This window comes from Cucumis sativus, chromosome 2, assembly GCF_000004075.3.
Source record: "Cucumis sativus cultivar 9930 chromosome 2, Cucumber_9930_V3, whole genome shotgun sequence".
NCBI lineage: Eukaryota > Viridiplantae > Streptophyta > Magnoliopsida > Cucurbitales > Cucurbitaceae > Cucumis > Cucumis sativus.
Window position 1 is genome coordinate 2,635,076 of NC_026656.2, and position 20,239 is coordinate 2,655,314.

A 20,239-nucleotide genomic window follows, 5' to 3' on the forward strand; every position below is an offset into this window, starting at 1 on the left:
GTTCTAAATCATATCCTGCGGCTATTTTTCAAAATTTCTAACATCAAATAGTTGATTGTGTTTAAATTGATATGCTACCAAAAGTTTAGGGATAACTGAGGGTTTTATTAATTATTTGTTTATTCTCTCCTTATCTTTTGCATTCAAGTTTTATATTTCTATGAATAGTAATGTGTATATATAAGAAAAGAATGATTATCCCTATGATTTAGAGGTTTGTTGGGAAGTGAGATATGGGTCAATGATGATAATCCAGAAGCTTTGGAGTGAGGGAGAGAGAGAGATATGGAGATGGGAGAATATAAATGATTGAACTTGTTGGTATTGTCAACTTCTCCCATATTATAAATTTATCTTTATTATTCTTTTTATTTTTAGATTATAAAACTTATTTGAAAGGTGTATTATCTCCTTGATATTATATTAAATTTACTTTTATTCCTTCGTTTTAGTTTTCAACCAACCTTTATTCTTCAGACCAAGCAAGAATAAGTTGCGAGAAGAAAAATAACGTGAGGTAAAATTAACTAAATCTTAAATTACAAAATGGAGTTTTTTTCGAAAAATATAATAAAATGATAAAATATTTATACTGAATAAAATAATTTAAAAATAGAAATGTAATCCATAAGTCCACAATAAAAGATATAAAAAATGATCATCACCACACCACACATGTAATTCTTCTTTTACACAATTATTTACATGTGATCGTGTAGTTTTTTTAACGAATGATAAAATGCTTCAAATTTATTTTAGTTAACTATGATAATTAATTGTTTATATCATATCTATTTAGTTGTGTAGTTTCTTTTAAAGAATGGAAAAAAACTTCAAATCTAAACAATTTTGTTGACTAGGTAAGTGATATTTAAACGATTTGATATTCCGAAAGAGTAGTCGGAAGAAAGAATGAAGATGAAGAAAGGAAGAAAAAGAAATGAATAAAAATAGAAAAAAGAAAATGTGTAGGAGAAGCACAAAAGGTTTAAAAGTTATGAAAATACTTTTTATTAATTAATTAATTTGTTATTTATTTTTTGAAAATTACATATGATTTAAATTTCAACTCATTGTTAAATCTAAATGATTTGAGAGTAGTTTAAAAAAATAATAATTCTTACGAAAATGAATCAACTAAAATTAAAAAGAAAAAAAACATATGATAAAATATATTGATAAAGAAAAGATATTACAATAAAATATTTATTTGAATTGTTAAGAAGTTGGGAAATTTGTATGAAAGCTAAATCTAAAAGCTGATATGTATGAGCGGGTAGACGGTTAGTTAAGAATTAAAAAGTGATTTTGATAGATTAATAAACAATTAATTTTGATTCTACCAAAATTAAAACAATGCAAGTAGTTATGGTTCGTTAATATATAATTTAAATTATGATACATAATTGTGTGGTTCTTTTTTAATGGTGAGAAAAAAATTTCAAATTTAAACAATAATGTTGATAATAGTAAACGATCGTGTTGATTATTAAAAATGATATTTAAATAATCTTTCATATTCTCATATGTGAGAAAAATGAAGAAGAATATTGAAACAATCGTTAGCTTTAAAAAATCTTGTCGAATATGATGAATATGAAATAGAAGATTTTAAGGAAGAATAAATTCTTTACCAATATAAGAAAGAAAATCAGGTAGAGGAGACGAATAAATAACAGAAAAGAAAAAAGAGAAGACGAATGGTTCGCAATATTAAAGAACAAATCTGAAATTTGTGAAAATACATTGGTGGCTTTATATGCTCTTATTTTTTTTGTTACAACACGGTGTAATTATTTTTAGGTGTTGTTACGTTAACGTAAATTACTCTTTTATTGATCATTGAAAAATTTAATTTAGTTTAATGTAATTAATTAATTAATTAAAATTTCGTCAATTCTATAAAGTATCTTAACCCCATAATTCACTCAAGAAACAATATTACAATAATTTGCTCATTGATTCTATATATTAAAGGTTTGTACTTTAATATAAATAAATTTTGGAAAATTATAGTAGGCAATAAAGTTTATAAATAAAGTGAAAATTATAGTAGGCAATAGTAGCCATTTCACAGCCTCAAACAAGACTATAACATCATTCCAATCATTCTCTTCCAAGGACTCACTTTGTCTTGTAGAAAAAGCTTCTACTAACCATGTATATTCTAATGTTGATGTTGGAAATTTTCTCATATGACAACTTTCGAGTCTACAACCGATGAATACGTTACATGAAACTAAGGCCATTCCTTGATATGAATCTCCAATATCCACTCGGAAAGTAACGGATGTAGCCAAAGTTATCTTTCTATTGCGATTGTGTTGAAAACTGGCCCTTATTGAATTTGATGCAGTCTCATAGCTCAACCATTCCGGAATCCCACTATTCATTAGAACGAATTCCCTGAAGATATAACAACGCCTTCTCCATTTAACATTGACCTATGGAATAAGAATTATATATATATATTATGCATGGAATGTTAGTATAAAAGACAAGAACTTGATATGAACAAAGAAAATGAATTGGTAAGAGATGAACCTGCCCGCCTGATATTATGTCCACATAATGTTTGGACTTCTTCTCAACGATATGCAACCAGTGGCATCTACTATTTGTATACTCTGAGGGAGGTTTGGAATTTCTTGAAGAAACATGCAATTCCTTAATTGGAGATTCCGCAAGGACATAAACTTATGGAGACATGAAGGTAGACTACAGAATTCGTTTTCTGACAAGACTATACTAGTTAAGGATAGAGCTACATTACATAAATTTTCCAGAAAATCAACATTTGATATATTGCAACCTTTAAGATCCAGCAACTCCAAATGTTCGAAAAATAAGATTTCTTTTGGAACTCGTGAATGGAAAAACTCCCAAGTCGAAGAAGTTTTCATAATTTTCATAGTTTTTATAACTTTTGGAACGCATTTCAATAGAACACTCAGAAAGACTAAGCCCGCAAAGACTCTTAAACAAATTATAAGCTGTACAAGGAAGGAAGATGAGGTTTGTGCAACGTTTAAGATTTAATATATTGAAGATTAGTAAGGTGTTCAATTGACGAAGGTAGCTTCCTTATGGCCGTATAAGACAACCTCAACCTTTCTAAGGATTTCATGTTTTCATCAATTTCTGGAAACGTTTCGAGCTTACGACAACCAGAGAGATCTAAATCTGTAAGAGACTTTAACTTGAGGTAGCTTGGAAGCTTTTCAAGGTTGTGCATTGTATTAGAGACAAGCTTTTAAGGTTTAATGCAGAAGAGAAGTCAGGAATTTTTTCAAGCTTTTGGCAGTGAGAAAGATCAAAATTTTCAAGACACTAGCTCCCATGAAATGTAGCTACTTGGAATCTTTTTAAGGTTTAAACAATGGTGGAGGTTGAAGGTAAGAAGGTTAGGAAGAGAAAGAAATGACTTAGGAATGGTTTTTAAATTTGGGCAGTTGTTAAGATACAGTTCTTTTCCGAAATTAGTGATGAGGCTATGTTGCAAATGTAGTCCAACCAGATCTTTTGTAATAAAGCATGAGGGTAAAGTTTGATGAGGAAATCTATGCCATTTTATCCACTTTAACCCATTCGGTACATACTTTTTTTTTTTGCAAAACCTCACATTTCCATCAACAATCAGTATTCTCAAATTCTTCATGCTTCTAAATGCCTCTGGATTCACGTTTATGACCCTTGTGGGATCAGATAAACACCAACTTTATGCCTTTCACTGCATCGCTTCCCTACAAATTGAAGTCATACATTTTGTATAATTTAACATTACTTTCACAAACATTTTTCATCATCTGAAAGTCTTGGAAAATTAATTACTTAAATTAAAGACAATTAATTCAGGTAACACCAACTTACTGAATTGTTACTAAACACCTCCAGAATGTCCTCCTCCAACCTGATCTACTCCTTTTTCCAGGCTCATCACCACATTCATCATAAACTATTTTATGACCCATTTGTTTTATTAAATCATGCATTTGCACCCTATCATCATCATATTCTTCCATCCTAATAAGTGAAAGATGCCTCAGATTGCTAATTTTGAAATCCAGAATCGAATGGAATTCACTCAACATTTTCTTAACATAGGTAACTGTCTCACCCACGAGTAAACAAGAAATATCAAGAAAAAATTTCTTTACTTCGTCTTCCAGCCCATCAAAACTTAATTGAAGAACATCTTTAATACCTTTTCTCAAAGAGTTTTCAAATCCATCTAATAGACCACTCCATTCTGCTTGATCTCTGCCACAAAGGAAAGAAGCCAAAACAACAAGAGCCAAAGGATGACCTTTACAATGCCTTGTAGCACGTTCTGAAAGGTCTAAATAATTACTAGATGGATGACTTTTTTTGAAGGCATGCCAACAAAAAAGCTCAAATGCATTGTGTTCCCACAATCCTTCAACTTCATATGTTTGACCAAATCCATGGCTATCAAGTAAATGTTTATCTCTAGTCGTCACAATGATTTTACTACCCTGACCAAACCAATCATGCCCACCAGCCAATGCTTTTAATTGCTTCATCTCATCCACATCATCAAGAAGTATAAGAACTTTCTTCGAATGGAGTCTATGCTTTATGATATTATTTCTCCTGTCAAGATCATCGACATCCTCCAAATCATACTTTAAGATCTGAAAAAGTAGTTTTTTCTGTAGTTGAGCGAGGCCATTGAGTTGCTTTGAAGCTTCTCTAACATTTGATAGAAAGCAGCAACATTCAAATTGGCTAGCCATTTTGTAGTATAAAGCTTTAGCCAAAGTTGTTTTACCAATGCCTCGAATGCCATATATCCCCAACATGTCAACACATTCAGACTTGTACATTTCTTCTGTAGGCCAATAAAGGGATTCAATTTTGGAATCAATTCCAACTAGTAGAGGCTTATCTGAGGGCGTGGTGACATTTAATGTAGACGACACTTCTTTAACAATAACTTGAATAAGGTCAGCCTCATTTCTGTTGTTAATTAGTACATAATCATTGCAAAATTAATAGATGATGAGAGAGTCAGAGGACATAATTAATTAAATTGCATCTTGAGAGAGAATAATCTTCTGAGTTTAAATTATATAGTGTGAGAATTTCTAATGAATAAAAAACAGAGCTAATTCCAAAAATAATGTAATTGGCCAAATAAATTACAAGAAATAGGGTCCTTAAATAAAGTGAAAATATAAATAATTGATAAAAATACAGAAAAAGCAAAAAAGTATTAACAGAATAGGTGTGAAAAATAGTGAACCAAGTCCACAATTGCTATAGGAAAATTATATCAAATGACAAAAATATTTAGAAAAAATAATGCACAAACTTTTTTTTATATTGCGAATATATATATATCAAAATTAGTGATATCAGACGTCTATTAGATGATAATCATAAAATTATAGATTTTTAAATTTGCTGCTTTTACAATTTAAAAATTTTAATGACATGAGTACAAGTACTTGTAGGGGTCCCATTATTCCATAATTCAAATCTCTTATCCGTGTTTGCATCAATGTGTTCAACAATAAAAACAACAAAACAACTCATGGACCTAGTCCACGACTTATACTTTGGTCTATGAGTAATAAGTCTTGGAGATCTCTCTTTTTTTTAAAGAAAAAAAAATTGTTTAGATTTATAAAACGCTAAAAAGAACACATATACAATAAAGAAAGAGAATTAATCAACTATACATTTTAAAAATAAAGGTAAAAAAATCTTGCAAATCTCAATCTTGTAAAAACATATGTACCTTATTGTTCCGAGATCCCAACCAGCCAAGTTGGCAGCAGTCGTTAGAGCATTCCTCCATATTGGAATCTTCTCCATGAAATTAGCCTCATGTTTGGCCAATCCTTCTCCATAGCAACCATTTTGTTTTCGTACATCCGAAGGATCCACCTTGTAGAAAATTGGCAATACTTTCTGACCCTTGGATTTCTTACACTCAATTATTTCCACCAATTCATCCAGACACCATGTAGAAGATGCATAATTTTCCGAGAATATAACAATAGAAATCAAAGAACACTGTATAGTTTTTAAAAGGGCTTCAGAAATTTGCTCACCCCTTTCGATCCTGTCATCTATGAAAACATTGACACCCTTGTGACGCAAGAACATGTGAAGATGACTTGTGAAATTGGAGCGAGTATCCTCTCCTCTAAAACTCAAAAACACATCATAAATCCAATTGATTGGAGAAGAAGACGACGATTCCGCTCCAGCAGCGTTAGAACCCATCCCAAATCTACCCAAAGACTTCCTCATTTCTTTGCCTATATGTCTTAATTCCTCATTCAATAATAATCTGGACACTTTATAGAGAGCAAATGTTGGGTGAAGTAGAAGTGGGGACACTGTTATGATTGATCAGAAGACTTCTCATTTCCACATGCAAATTCCCGGACTTTGGCCTACTTAACCCATTTTCTACGCACTTTCTTTAGTCAAATAAGTGTGTGACCATATTTTCTTTGGTTTACCCACAAAATACTAATGATGTGGAACTTTCGTATCAATTTTGGCCATTGTGAGAGGGCAATGATGATCGTTTAAAAAGTAGTTGTGGTAAATAATGATCACAATACTCCAAACTCACAGCAAATTTCTGTCTTACACAAACACGTTTTCCTACTTTTTACAATATTATTTCTTTCATCCCTCACTGCCTATAGGTACATTCATTTGTTTGATGAAAAGTCTATACTTTGGCCCATAGATACTGATGTAGTCTGGAAGATATTTATATGAAGTTTGAATTAAAGACATCGTCAGATAGAAATATATATATATGAGCTGATCAATATACAACGTTAGAATTATCGTACCTAACTTCCAAATATATAAAATCAGTGGAAAATTCCCTATTTTTCTTTTCTACTCCTTTCCAATCTCTATTATTTTAACTTGAATTGTATTAAATGTTGAAAATAATGCGATCAATCTCTATTATTTTGCACACATGTCAATCTCAACCCTTCTTTCCTTTTGAAAAAAAAAAAAAAAAAACCATTCAGTTTACTTTCCCTCAGTTCAATTTTTGTTCTCGAGCTTTCCTCTTTCCATTCACTGTGTGTGGCTGGGAACATAGAAAAAAGGAAAAAATAATAACTAAGCTAATAAGAAGTGATTGAGCTTAATACATAGTGATCATCTACCTTATTCTTTCAACAGAGATTGACCCATCGATAAAATAATATTTTAACTAAACAATAATCTTTAAAAAGAAAAAGAAGAGACTTGACAGAAAACGTTGTTCATAAAGTCAAGAAGAAAGAGAGAGAGAGAGAGAGAGAGAGAGAGAGAGAGGAAGGTTGTAGGAAAGTAGAAGAAGGCGTGTAAGAAAATATGAGAGAAAAAGGAAGAAATAGAAAAAACAAAGTGAGGCACCAAAAGTAGATTAAGGTATTCTATTCATCACTTATATCCCTTCTTCCTTTCCATTCCTTTGTGATTCTAAAAATAATTTTGTTAGAAATTGGTGAAATAATTACCTTTTGAGAGACAGATAAAAGCAAGACAATCTCTTTTATGACTTTTCCTTTTGCTTGGATCTCACTTTCAAATAAAACAGAAATTGAGGATGTAAAATACATTCATTAATTGGATGTTTATAAATATAATTAAATAAATCAAAATATTTACAAACATAACATAAACCATCATAAAAAAATACTATATATGACCTAAATTGTAGTCTATTACCGTCTATTATCGATAAACTATAATTTTTGCTATATTTCAAAATATTTTTAAGCAGTTTTGTCATTTACACATCATGTTTAACTTATCCAATTTGTAATAAAAATTGGGATAATCGTAATTAAATTCCATTGATAGATCAATTGTAATGGACTGGATCAACAAATCTAATTGAATTGAGTTTTGTCAAAATGAAGTTTTTTTTCCCTCTAGAAGTGTAACAATAATGGTGACCATAACCCAATTTTAGATGTAATTTTGGAGAGCAACCCAATTGATAACCCTCCACCTATTAATCAGATTGATCACTCTCTGCTTGTGAATCAGATTACAATTTTTGTTTACAAATTTGGATGTGGATCCAAATTTAGAAATTGTACAATAGATGAGAGAAACATAAAAACTGTATAGCAACTAAACTATTTAATAACAGTTTTAAAACTAAATTGTTTGATAACAATCTTATGGGTTTTCTTAGTGAGCAGCCTTAATAGATTGTAAGTTGCTTGAAGATATTCCAAAGGTTCCAAAAGAGGTAGTCCGTGTGAATTCTACAAGGTGCGTATCATTGGCCAGATTTCCTGAAAACATACATGATTTTATATGTTGTAACGATAATGTGGTGCGTATCATTTCTTTCTCATGAACCCATGTCTTGTGTATTTCATTCTTATAAGAATTAAGTGTGCTTTGTTAATTAACATAACATTTAGCTATTTACTCTGATCGTGCATGAATATAAAAAATATTGAGTAAGCAAAGAACTCATATTAATGAATTGTGACATTTCAAATTGGTTCAAGTACAAGGGTATGAACAATTCAATACTGTTTGTTTTTCCAGCTGATTATCTAAGTTGAAAAAGGAAGGCTGTTATTGCTCTTTGTGTCAAATTTCAAGTTACTATTGATCTCGAGCTGGTTCAGCTTAAATATAGTGTGTTTATCAACGATATTGAAGTAAGTAAACACTTTTGGATGGATAAGATATCAGGAGGTGAGTATCTATGGATGGCAGTACTTGATCCTTGTATACATCTAAACCCATATGGTGACGACATTGTGGACAGCTCACCGAAGATTGATCTAAATCAACCATGTTTTAGGATTAGTTCCTCGAGAAGTATTTTGGATAAAATTACAGTGTTATTTGAGGTAATTAATTGCTCAAGACAACTGTAAAGATGCAACAAGTATAAAAATGTGTGGTGTTCACGTAATCATGGAGGAATAATTTGGAGAAGAAATTGGCAAATTAGTTGAAGTTAGAATATGCAAACCTGGAGAGAGGCTCTCTAATTACTCTTTGGCACTTCTAACTTTTATGTTTATAAATATATGTTATCTGAAGAAAGCATTGTTAATCAAGTGAAAACAGGAACTGATATTTGAGTTTATATATATATATACGTAATCTATATTTGTTTTCTTCTATTTTTTTTCTGTCTTTTTATATTCAACTTCAACCCTCTTTCTTGAAATACAATCTTTGATGATGAAGTGAAATCTTATATGAATGTGTTTGCTAAGATCATCATGAAACAAAGAATTCTTTTCTAAAGCAATCTTTGACCTACTGTCTACATGTAGAGACGACCAATAAAATAAAAATAAAACTAAAAAATAAATAGAAAAAGTAAGAAGACTTAGGGGAGAAAAACGCTCATTTGTTTCTAATTCAAAAAGAAAAACAAAGGAAAGTTCTCGGAAAGAAACAACACACATGATGAGAAAAAAAAGAACAATTTAAGTAACTTTAATGGTTTAATTTATATATGTGTATGTATATATTAGGTGGGTCAAAGATAAATTTTGCTTTATTTAGAAGTTCGTTCACTAATTTGACCCCATCATTTTTCAAAAGTTGCATTATTTGATTAAAAAATCATATTATGGCAGACAACCCAATATTCAAAAAATCTATATAGGTTGTACTATTACTTGTATAAAAAATTGAGAGCATAGTTTTAAAGGATTCATGAAATAACTCATCAATTTCATGTAAAAAAATCAGCATTGGTTCTTTATCAATTACTCTACTCCCAAATATTGTGATCTCTCCCAAAAATTCCTCTAAGAACTACTACATGCAACATTGATTTTGAATATGTAGTAAATGAGTTATCCCTAGTTATCTCACAAGACTTAAACAGTATGTAGTTGTATATACCATATTCAAGTAAAAATTTAATGACTATAGTATATAAATAAGGTTCTTCCTCTCCAATTATGCATGCAATTATTATTCTCTCTCAAGTTAGTCCAAATAAGTCATGATCAAAACTCATGATGTACGTTGAACTTTCGTGTCAAATTTCCCAAAATTGTGAGAGATCAATAATTACAGTACATCTTAAAATTTATTGGCTAAAATTCCTTTTCTTAAGAACCAAAATCAAAGAGCATTAGGTGGGAAAGAGGATGAGAGAAAAGTTGTGGTTAATAATGATCACACTACAACATTATTCGTTCACTTTATTCTCTTGAAAGAACAGATTGGGTATTCAAATTAACAGCAAATTTCTGTCTTACACAAAGACGTTTTCGTACATTTTGCAAGATTTCTTTCACCCTCATTCCATAGCAACAATTTTTTAGTGCAAGAATGACTCCCTATTTTTTCAATTTTAAGAACCTACAGATTAATATTATATTCAATTATTATTCCACTATTTCAATAGAAACCCCCAGAGATTTTAATTAATTACAAGGAGTACAAAATGAATTAATTAAGGGTGTTATGTTTTGTTTATTATATCCCATCACAATTAAGGGTTGATTGTCCAGAAGATAGAGTAGAAGCTATGTGTAGTAAACCTATATTGGATGAATATGAAAACCAATATCTTGACAAGGGCATCCAGATCCTCTTCCAATAAGACTTATGGACTTGAAGATGAAGTAAAAGAAAATTTTCTTTATCTTTCTTGTTGCTTTTTAAGAGAATATATGAACGAAGTTAAAATGAAAGTTAGGAGCATGTAGTTGTTTATGTTTGGAAAAGGAAACAACAAAACTAATGAATCTATCACTTCTTATCGTTGATGATGTATACGACCAGTTTGAAATGCATGATTTAATACAATAAATGGGTCTCACAATTAATCTTTTAGAGACTTCTACATCTCATAAAAGAAAAGATTGTTGATTGAGGATGATCTTATCGATGTCTTAAATGACAATAAGGTAAGAACTATGAGACAAAACTATTTTATTATATGCAACAACTTTTATTATTTTGATAATTTGTAAGCAAGAGCAGTTAATTAACTGAGTGATAAAACTAAGATTTCCTGAAGGTGAACCTACCGAGTTGGACATTGATTCAAGAGCTTTTGAAAAAGTGAAAAATTTGGTAGTACTCGAAGTTTACAATGCCACATCTTCAAAAAGTACTACTCTTGAGTGTCTACCTAATAGCTTAAGGTGGCTGAATTGGTTTAGATTTCCTTTTTCATCTTTGCCTACAACCTTCACAATGGAGAACCCTCAATTTGAAATCCCTAAAAATTTTGGTATTTTAGAAATTGGAGAATATATCATCCTCAATTTAGTGAAGAAATGAATAGCCTAGAAAATTTGGACATTCATGATAGTACTGTAATTAATCAGCTATCTCCAACAATTGGATATCTTACTAGCCTAAGAGAAATTTCGATGATAAGCTCCATGGAGCTTTAAACTCTTCCAAGTACAATTTATGGTTAAGTAATCTTACTTCTTTACTTGTTCTTGATTCTGATCTTTCAACCTTTCCTTCCTTAAATAATCCTTCTTCAGCTTCCTTATATTCCTACCTAACAGAAATAAGCATTTTCAATTGTAAGATAACAAATTTGGATTTCTTAGAAACAATGGTTCATGTTGCCCCTTTTTTGAAAGAGTTGAACTTATCTATAAACAACTTTTGTACACTACCCTAATGTATTATTAATTTTAAATCATTGGAATATCTTATTATGAGGGATTGTACGTTGCTTGAAGAAATTCCAAAGGTTCCAGAAGGAGTAGTTTGTATGGATGCTGGAGGGTGCGTATTATTGACCAGATTTCCTGACTACATACCTGATTTCATATCTTGTGAGGGTAATTTGGTGTGTATCATTTCTTTCTCATGACCTCATCTCTCATGTATTTCGTTTATATAAGAATTAAGTTTACTCTTATTTTGCAGGAAGATGAAAAAAGTTTTGGAGAATTCAAACAACTCATATTAATGAATTATGATATTCCAGATTGGTGCAGGTACAAGAGTATGAACAACTCAATAACATTTAATTTTCCAACTGATTGTCTAAGTGGGAAAAGGAAGGCTTTTATTGTTCCTTGTGTCAAATTTCAATCTAATACTGGTCACACGAGGTGTTGGCTTCATTGTACCGTGTTTGTCAACGATATTGAAGTATGGTGTCGAATGTTAATGCCCAGATCTGACATATTGTGTCTAGATTTGAAGTAATATCATCAGGTGAGTATCTATGGATGCCAGTAGTTGATATTAAGTCCTCAAGAGATATTTTGGATAGAGTTACAGTGTTATTTGATGTTCGTGTTCCAAAGAGGCAACTACTTCATGTTTGTGATCCAAAGTGGGAAGATGAAGTAAGTATAAAAATGTATGGTGTTCACGTGATCATGGAGGAATAATTTGGAGAAGAAATTCCCAAAGTTGAAGTTTACTCTTTTGCACTTCTAATTTTTATTTTTATAAATATAATGTTATATGAAGACAACATTGTTAATCAAGTGAAAACAGGAATTGATATTTTAGTTTATATATATATTTTTAATTTCTATTAGTTTTCTTCTATTTTCTTTTCAATTATGGTCTTTGATATAGAAACACTTGAACAAATAATCGAATGCTATGATATTGGAAGCGTTGTTTCATGAAGTCAATAAGAACAAGAAATAGAGGAGGGTATTGGAAGCATGTGATGAACATCTCAAATAAATAATCTCAGCCTCCCAGATGCTTGATGAAGCTATAAGGAAAATTTAGTTTGATAACGTTTGTTGGTGTGAAGCCAAGGGGAAAGGATGGTAATATAATGGAAATTCTGGCCAATCAATCCATTTTAATCAAGATGGTAGATACTCCAAATCTCCATAAAAGATAGCACCATATGAATTTTATTTGAAGAATCTCTTGAATGCGTTTGTGAAGGGAGGATTTCTCATATGAATCCAATACACTTTTGCATTTAGATTGATCTCTGTTGTAAAGGAAAGAATCCAATACCTCAAGACCCAAAGGAAGACCTTTACAATAATCTACTGCTTGTTTCGAAAGGTCTAAATAGTCTCTTGGTATATTATATTACACTGATAATTTTCTTAAAAGCATGCCAACTAAAAATCTCAAGGGCTTTGTCACAGCTCAATCCTTGGAGAAGATACAGTTTGTCGAATTTGGAAATCAAATATGTGTCTCTCGTTGTTACAATGATCTTACTTCCATGACCAAACAAATGAAGCTTACCAGCCAAATATATTTCCAGCTGCTTGTAGTCATCAATATCATCAAGAACTAGAAGAATTCTTTTTGAGTGTAATCTATCCCTTATAATGTTGGTGTTTCCATAAACAAGATTGCCAATCTTGATGAAGTCACCCATCAAGATCTAAGAGAGTAGCATTTCTTGCAGATTTTGAAGGCCATTAAACTGCTTTCAAGCTTCTCTGACATTTGCAACAAAGCTGCAACCTTCAAATTGACTGGCAATTTTGTTGTATAAAGCTTTGGCCAAAGTTGTCTTACCAATGCCTCCAATGCCATATATTCCTAGCATTGTAACAACATCAGACATAACAAGGGAAACTAAATTTGTAACTTTGATCTTCGATTCCAACTGGATATTTAGCTACCTCTAACAATGTTGGACGACTTAACTTGTCCATTTACTTTTTTAACAATCTGTTGAATAATCTCAGCCTCGTTCCTGCCTTTATGTTCAACCACTTCCTATGAAAACGATGTTAAAAGTGTCACATTCCGACTTAGATTAACTTATTGAACTTGCAACCATTTGTGAATGACGACAATACATATAATCAAAGTGTGTTCAACGGAATCTATTGTTATCATAACTTGTCCTAGGTTGAGTAGAATAATATGAGTACGAGATGTGAAAAAGAAGTAAAGATTAAGATTCATTTAATAACGATTTCCTTTTTACTCTTCTATTTCTAAAATAAATGTTTGCTTCCTCCAATTTTCCAATTATTGTTTTCACCATTCATTACAGAAACACTTGAATTCCTAGTAAAATTCTAGAAAGAAAAAAGAAAAAACAGACACATACAGCAATAAACTTGTTTTTGAGTATCTTCCTAGTAAAATCCTAAAATACATAAACAGGTTTTTGAGAACTATTTTTTCTTTTTATCAGTTTTTAAACATGACAATGGTTTTTTAAAACCTGAATAGAAGGTGGATATAGCAAAACTTTCGTATCCAAACGAAAGTAATGTTTATAAGTTTAATTTTCAAAAACTAAAAGTCAATTAAAACGAAATGATTATCAAAGTAGAGAATGCATACTAAAAGCTTTACAACCTTGTCATGATATAGGATCTGTTTGGAATAACCTTTCCATGTACTTCCAATAAGGCTCTTCTCTGATATCATCTTCTTTTATATCATCCATCCTTAAAAATCTTGAACGAAACCTATTACCAGTCCCATGAGCCACATCATTTAGGTCTCCATATCGATCACGATCGTCGAAAATTCTAAGATATTTTTGGGAAGACAATCTATCACTTAATATCGGTCTGTCTACCATTTCCCAAGAAAGCCCATTTCCATCTCCACAAAGAAAGCCAGTAGAATGATTCAAAGCTTTTTTTGCAGAGAAAAGATTCCGACTTCTTTCATATTTGTTACATATAGAGTTGGCAAGTGTTGTCTCTGCCATGCCTTCCATACCACGTATCCTTGTAACACCTTGAGAAGTTACATGTAAGGGAAAATTCATATGTTGTTGCATTTTCGAATCGTTCCAAACTGGAAAATTTTCTGCATGCAACATTGCATTGCAATCTGATTTGGCAGATACTTCTTGACCAAAGGATTTTATAACATCCCTGTGCCATAGTGAACATCATACACACGAAACACCACAATTTATTCAAAACAATATTCAACTGATTACAACCAAAACAATTGCAATAAGTTTTAGAACAAATATACTACCAACAAAATCAAAACCAAAATAAAACAAATAATATCAAGTAATTTTGTAAACTAACAACTGCTCTGTTTCAATTGGTTAAGAGTAAGAACCTTAAACCTTTTCAAGAAACAATTATGGATATGCTAATAGAAATAGATTTTAAATAAACTTTGTTAAAGAAAACTTTAGATGAATCATATCTTCAAATAGACAAAATAATGTTGTTGCAAAAATTTTCTAAAACAGGACAACTAATCAAGCCTTCTTAAAACAATCAATAATCTCACTCACCGGCTCGGTAATTTGTCCAGTTGATCGAAAACTGTATAAACTACCCCTGGCCCCTTGACATCATTTTGTATTCCATGGACCTCTTCAGTGAGATGGACACCACAGCATTTTATAGTTACGGTGGCCTCAGAACATTTCACAACCTCAAACCAGACTGTGACATGATTCCACTCATTCATCTCCAAGGAAGTGCTAAATGTTGGAGAAGAAGTTGTTACTAACCATGTATATTCTGATGTTGATGATGGAAATTTTCTCATAAAACAACTTTGGAGTCTGTAGCCAATGAATATTTTACATGAAACTAAGGCCATTCCTTGATATGAATCTCCAACCACTTGCAAAGTAGCATATGTAGCCAAAATTCGTTCCATATTGAGATCGTGTCGAAAGCTAACCCTTATTGAATTTGATATTGACTGATAGCTGAACCATTCTGGAATCCCAGTATTCATTAGAATAAACTCTCTTGTAAAGTCACCGAGTGCAACGTCCTATGGCATACAAATTAATGTGAACAGAATCTTAATGAGAGACAATAAAATGATATGAACAAGGAAAATGGAAATGGAAGTGAGGAACCTGCTTGCTCGATATTATGTCCATGATGTTGTCTGGACTTCTACCCAACAATGTGCAACCAGTGGCATCCATTTTTTGTATACAATGAGGGAGGTTAGGAATTTCTTGAAGGAACTTGCAATTCCTTAATTGGAGATTCCACAAGGACATAAACTTATGAAGACATGGTGGTAGACTAGAGAATTTGTTTTCCGACAAAAGTATACTAGATAAGAAAGGGGCGACATTACATAAAATTTCCAAAAAATCTACATTTGATATATTGCAACATTGAAGATCCAACATGGTGAACTTGGAACATAAGCTTTCTTTTGGGACAAGTAAATGGGGAAATTCTGAACTCGATGAAGTATCCATAATTTTTGAAAAAGAGCATAGTGGATGGGCGGTTGGGTCCCATTTACGGGAAAACAATTGAAATCTAGAACACCCACCAAGATAAAGATGCTTAAGGCTCTTTAACAAATAAATTGTACTAGGAAGGGAGATGAGATTTGTGCAACCGTGAAGGTTTAATACCAAAAGCGCAGTAAGGTATCCAATTGATGAAGGTAGCTCCCTTATGGCAGTAGAATCCAAATGCAATGAAATTAAAGATTTCATGTTTTCAGCAATTTTTGGAAACATTTCGAGCTTGTGGCAGCCAGAGAGTTCGAAATGTCTAAGAGACTTCAACTTGAGGTAGCTTGGAAGCTTTTCAAGGTTAGTGCATTGTCTAAGGTCCAAGGTAACAAGACTATTCAAAGATCCAATAGACTCATGAATTACTCTTAAATTTGTGCATTGTTCAAGATATAAGCTTTTAAGGTTTAATGCAGAAGAGAAGTCGGGAATTTCCTCAAGCTTTTTGCAATGAGCAAGATTCAAATATTCAAGAGACTTTAATGTGAGGTAGCTTGGAAGCTTTTCAAGGTTAGAGCATTTTCCAAGGTCCAAGGTAACAAGCTTACTCAGAGATCCAATAGAATCATGAATCATTCTTAAATTTGTGCATTCTTTGAGGTACAACTTTTCAAGGTTTGAAGCTGTAGAGAAGTCTGGAAGTTTCTCAAGTTTTTTGCAGTAAGCAAGCTTCAAAACTTTAAGAGACTTCAGCATGAGGTAGCTTGGAAGCTTTATAAGGTTTGAACAATGATCAAGGTCTAAAGTAAGAAGCTTACCAAGAGAAACAACTGACTTAGGAATTGTTCTTAAATTTGTGCAGTTGTTAAGATATAATTCTTCAAGATTTGATGTTGCAGGGAAGTCGGGAATCTTCTCTAATAAAGAAGAGTAACTAAGATCAACATGCTTCAACCTTTTACAATCCTAAAATATATGGAAAAGAAACAAAAACAAGGAGTAAATATTGATCGGACATGATTAGATAACACATTAAATCAAAATAAGAGAAAAGTATCAAAGTTATGGTTTAGGACAAACCACTGCTATTTACATAAGTAAATGGTTTAGTAATTAAAGCATATATACCACATTAACAAATATTTTTCACATAAACATAACTCTTATATTTGCGAGCTGTTGTTTTAAAATAAATATTTGCAAATCGTTAGAAAATAAGCTATAGCTACCCATGAAAATTTCTAAGAAAATCAATGAAGAAGCTTCCAACTAAATACAGGTAGATATATAATTACCTTAAATCCTTTGCCCAAATTTCTGATCAAGCTATGACGCAAATCTAGTCCTACAAGATTTTTCTTAAGGAAGGACAGTGGCAAAAATCGATGAGAAAAGCCATGCCACTTAATCCACTTCAAGTTATCAGGTAGATACTCAACATTTGTCGAAAATCTTGCATTTCGAACAATAAGCAACCTCAGATTCTTCATGTTCCTAAAAGCTCGTGAATCCACGTCTAGCCTCGTGGGATTAGACAAGTCTAACTTTATGGCTTTAACTGCAATCGTTCCCTACAAAGACATCGATATAGTAATTTAACATAATTGACAACTTAATTTGACAAACATCTTCCATCATGAAGTCTAGGAAATAAGTAAAAACTAAATATACTTCTTCTAAGGGTTACTTACCGAATTATCAGCAAACACCTTCAAAACATCATGTACCAACCACAACCTACTCCTTTTCCCGGGCTCAAAAGATTCACCATTAACTATTTTCTGGCCCATTTGTCGAATTAAATCATGCATTTGAACCTCTTCATTTTCAACCGTAATAAGTGAAAGATCCATGAGAACTATGATTCCAAAATCTAGGCTGAAATGACACGTATTTAACACACTCTTAACATAATTAACTTTCTCTCCCACAAACAAACAAGAAATATCAAGGAAGATCTCCTTTATTTTTTCTTCAAGCCCATCAAAACTGATTTGAATAATATGTTCAATGTCTTCACTCAAAGAGTTCTCAAATTCATCTAATATAGTTCTCCATTTTATTTGGTCTCGGGTACAAAGGAAAGAACCCAAAACAACAAGGGCCAAAGGATGACCTTTACAATAATTTGTCGCACGTTTTGAAAGGTCTAAGTAATTACTTGATGGATGACTTTTCTTAAAAGCATGCCAACTAAAAAGTTCAAGGGAATGACCATGACTCAATTCCCGAACACCATACTTTTCATCAAATTCATGGCTAGAAAGTAAATGACTATTTCTTGTTGTCACAATGATTTTACTACCATGGCCAAACCAATCACGTTCACCAACCAATGCTTCCAATTGCTTGAGCTTATCCACATCATCAAGAACTATAAGAACTTTCTTTGAACGCAATCTACTTCTTATGATGTTAATTCCTTCATCAAGATTGCCAATCTTCAAATCAAACTTTAAGATTTCATAGAGTAGTTTTTCCTGTAGTTGAACGAGTCCATTGAACTGTTTTGAAGTTTCTCTAACATTTGATAGAAAGCAGAAACCTTCAAATTGGTTAGCAATTTTATTGTACAAAGCTTTAGCCAAAGTAGTCTTACCAATGCCTCCAATGCCGTATATCCCCATCATGTAAACGCCATCAAACGCATCTCGTATCTGATGCGAGAGTAACTTCATATCTTCTAGTTGAGAATCAATTCCAACTGGATACTTAGCTACATATAACTGCCCGTTGGCACAATTTAATCTAGACAATACTTCTTTAACAAGGTCTTGAATAAAATCAGCCTCCTTCCTGTTATTAAGTACATCATATGAAAACAAATAAAAATTGATGAACATGGGAAAATAGTAGATAAAATTAAACTGCATCTTGATTGTGAATCTTCCATGATTAACATCAGTCATTTGTATTGTGGAATTACTTCAAGTAGGGATTTGTTAAGTGTGCTTTGTCAACAAAATTAGAGAATTGGAAATGAAATATGGAAAAGAAAAGACAAAATGTCAGTAAAAATATACCTAGTTCCTAGATCCCAACCAGAGAAGTTGGCAACAGTAGTTAAAGCATCCCTCCATATTTGAGTCTTCTCCATGAAATTAGCCTGATGTTTGGCCAATGCTTCTCCAAAGCAACCAGTTTGTTTTCGTACATCGGAAGGATCCACCTTGTAGAAAATTGGCAAAACAAGCTGGCCCTTGGATTTCTTACACTCAACTATTTTCACCAATTCATCCAGACACCATGAAGAAGATGCATAATTTTGAGAGAAAATAACAATAGAAATCAAAGCTTCCTGTATAGCTTTGGAAAGGGTTTCAGAAATTTGCTCACCCCTTTTGAGCATGTCGTCTATGAAGACATTGACACCCTTTTGACGCAAGGCCATGTCAAGATGACCGGTGAAATTAGAACGAGTATCATCTCCCCTAAAACTCAAAAACACATCAAAACTCCACTTGAAACTAGAAGAAGAAGAAGTTGATGATTCAGCTCCAACAATGGAAGAACCCATCAGAGATTTACACTAGGACTTCGAATTTTTTTTGTTTATGGCTCCATCATTCAAGAATCTGACCATTTTATAGAGCAGTTGGGAGAAGAAGAGTGACATTTTGACCACTTGCCAACTGCCGCACTCTTTTTGGTCTACCAAACCCAATCTTTAAAAAAGTGTACAATATTTTCGTTGGTTCACTTCACACTGAATAACTAAAAAAAAAATTCTTTTCATGAATATTTGCAAACATCAACATTAACGTTACAGTGAACTTCTTTAAAACCACGCTAATAGTTTTTTTAAGATTACATTAGATAAATGTTTTTGGAGTCATTTGGAGTTCAAAGTTGAGTTAAGAAATCTAGAATAAATGTGTGCCAAGTTAGTAAGAGATAATTGATTAAAAGACTCTTTCCCAAGCTCAAAATGAGTTTTGGCCTACTTTTTAAACTTAAGCTTTTTACCTCAAGTAATTTTACAAAAATACTTTCTTCCTCAACATTTTCTTTGCTTTTCTTCTTTTTTTTCTTCTTTTCCTCTCGACTTCTGGATTTCTTTTCCATCAGATCAGATTCTGCACAGGTGACCAACTCCCTCCCTTGTTTCAGTTTGTGTTGTAGAAGGAGACG

The 20,239-nt window shown here is 32.0% G+C and overlaps 1 protein-coding gene, 1 long non-coding RNA gene and 2 pseudogenes across 2 annotated transcripts; 1 reads left to right on the top strand and 3 right to left on the bottom strand.

Annotated features, from left to right (window-relative positions):
• Positions 1-2,000: 2,000 nt before the first annotated feature.
• LOC101215669 lies at positions 2,001-6,325 on the bottom strand (annotated as a pseudogene).
• A 4,854-nt stretch (positions 6,326-11,179) lies between these two features.
• LOC116402219 lies at positions 11,180-12,514 on the top strand. Its single transcript, XR_004214676.1, has 2 exons — positions 11,180-11,809; positions 11,890-12,514. It is a non-coding gene; the product is annotated as an uncharacterized LOC116402219 (long non-coding RNA).
• A 62-nt stretch (positions 12,515-12,576) lies between these two features.
• Positions 12,577-13,954, bottom strand: LOC116402061 (annotated as a pseudogene).
• On the bottom strand, positions 12,889-19,781 carry LOC101215195 (TMV resistance protein N). Its single transcript, XM_031881034.1, has 7 exons — positions 19,132-19,781; positions 17,800-18,904; positions 17,404-17,679; positions 15,767-17,074; positions 15,185-15,678; positions 14,275-14,804; positions 12,889-13,680 (listed from the first exon to the last, which is right to left on the bottom strand). Exons 1-6 carry the CDS (start codon positions 19,623-19,625, stop codon positions 14,279-14,281), a joined length of 4,203 nt encoding a protein of 1,400 aa, XP_031736894.1. The 5' UTR covers positions 19,626-19,781; the 3' UTR covers positions 12,889-13,680; positions 14,275-14,278.
• Positions 19,782-20,239: the final 458 nt, after the last annotated feature.

What these genes read in the sequence shown, in the direction of transcription:
- LOC101215195 (XM_031881034.1), bottom strand. Translation starts at nt 19,625, where the DNA reads ATGGGTTCTTCCATTGTTGGAGCTGAATCATCAACTTCTTCTTCTTCT. An exon ending in ACATAATATCGAGCAAGCAG is followed by an intron (nt 15,679 to 15,766) that starts GTTCCTCACTTC and finishes TGTATGCCATAG; the next exon opens with GACGTTGCACTCGGTGACTT. An exon ending in CTGGACAAATTACCGAGCCG is followed by an intron (nt 14,805 to 15,184) that starts GTGAGTGAGATT and finishes ACTATGGCACAG; the next exon opens with GGATGTTATAAAATCCTTTG.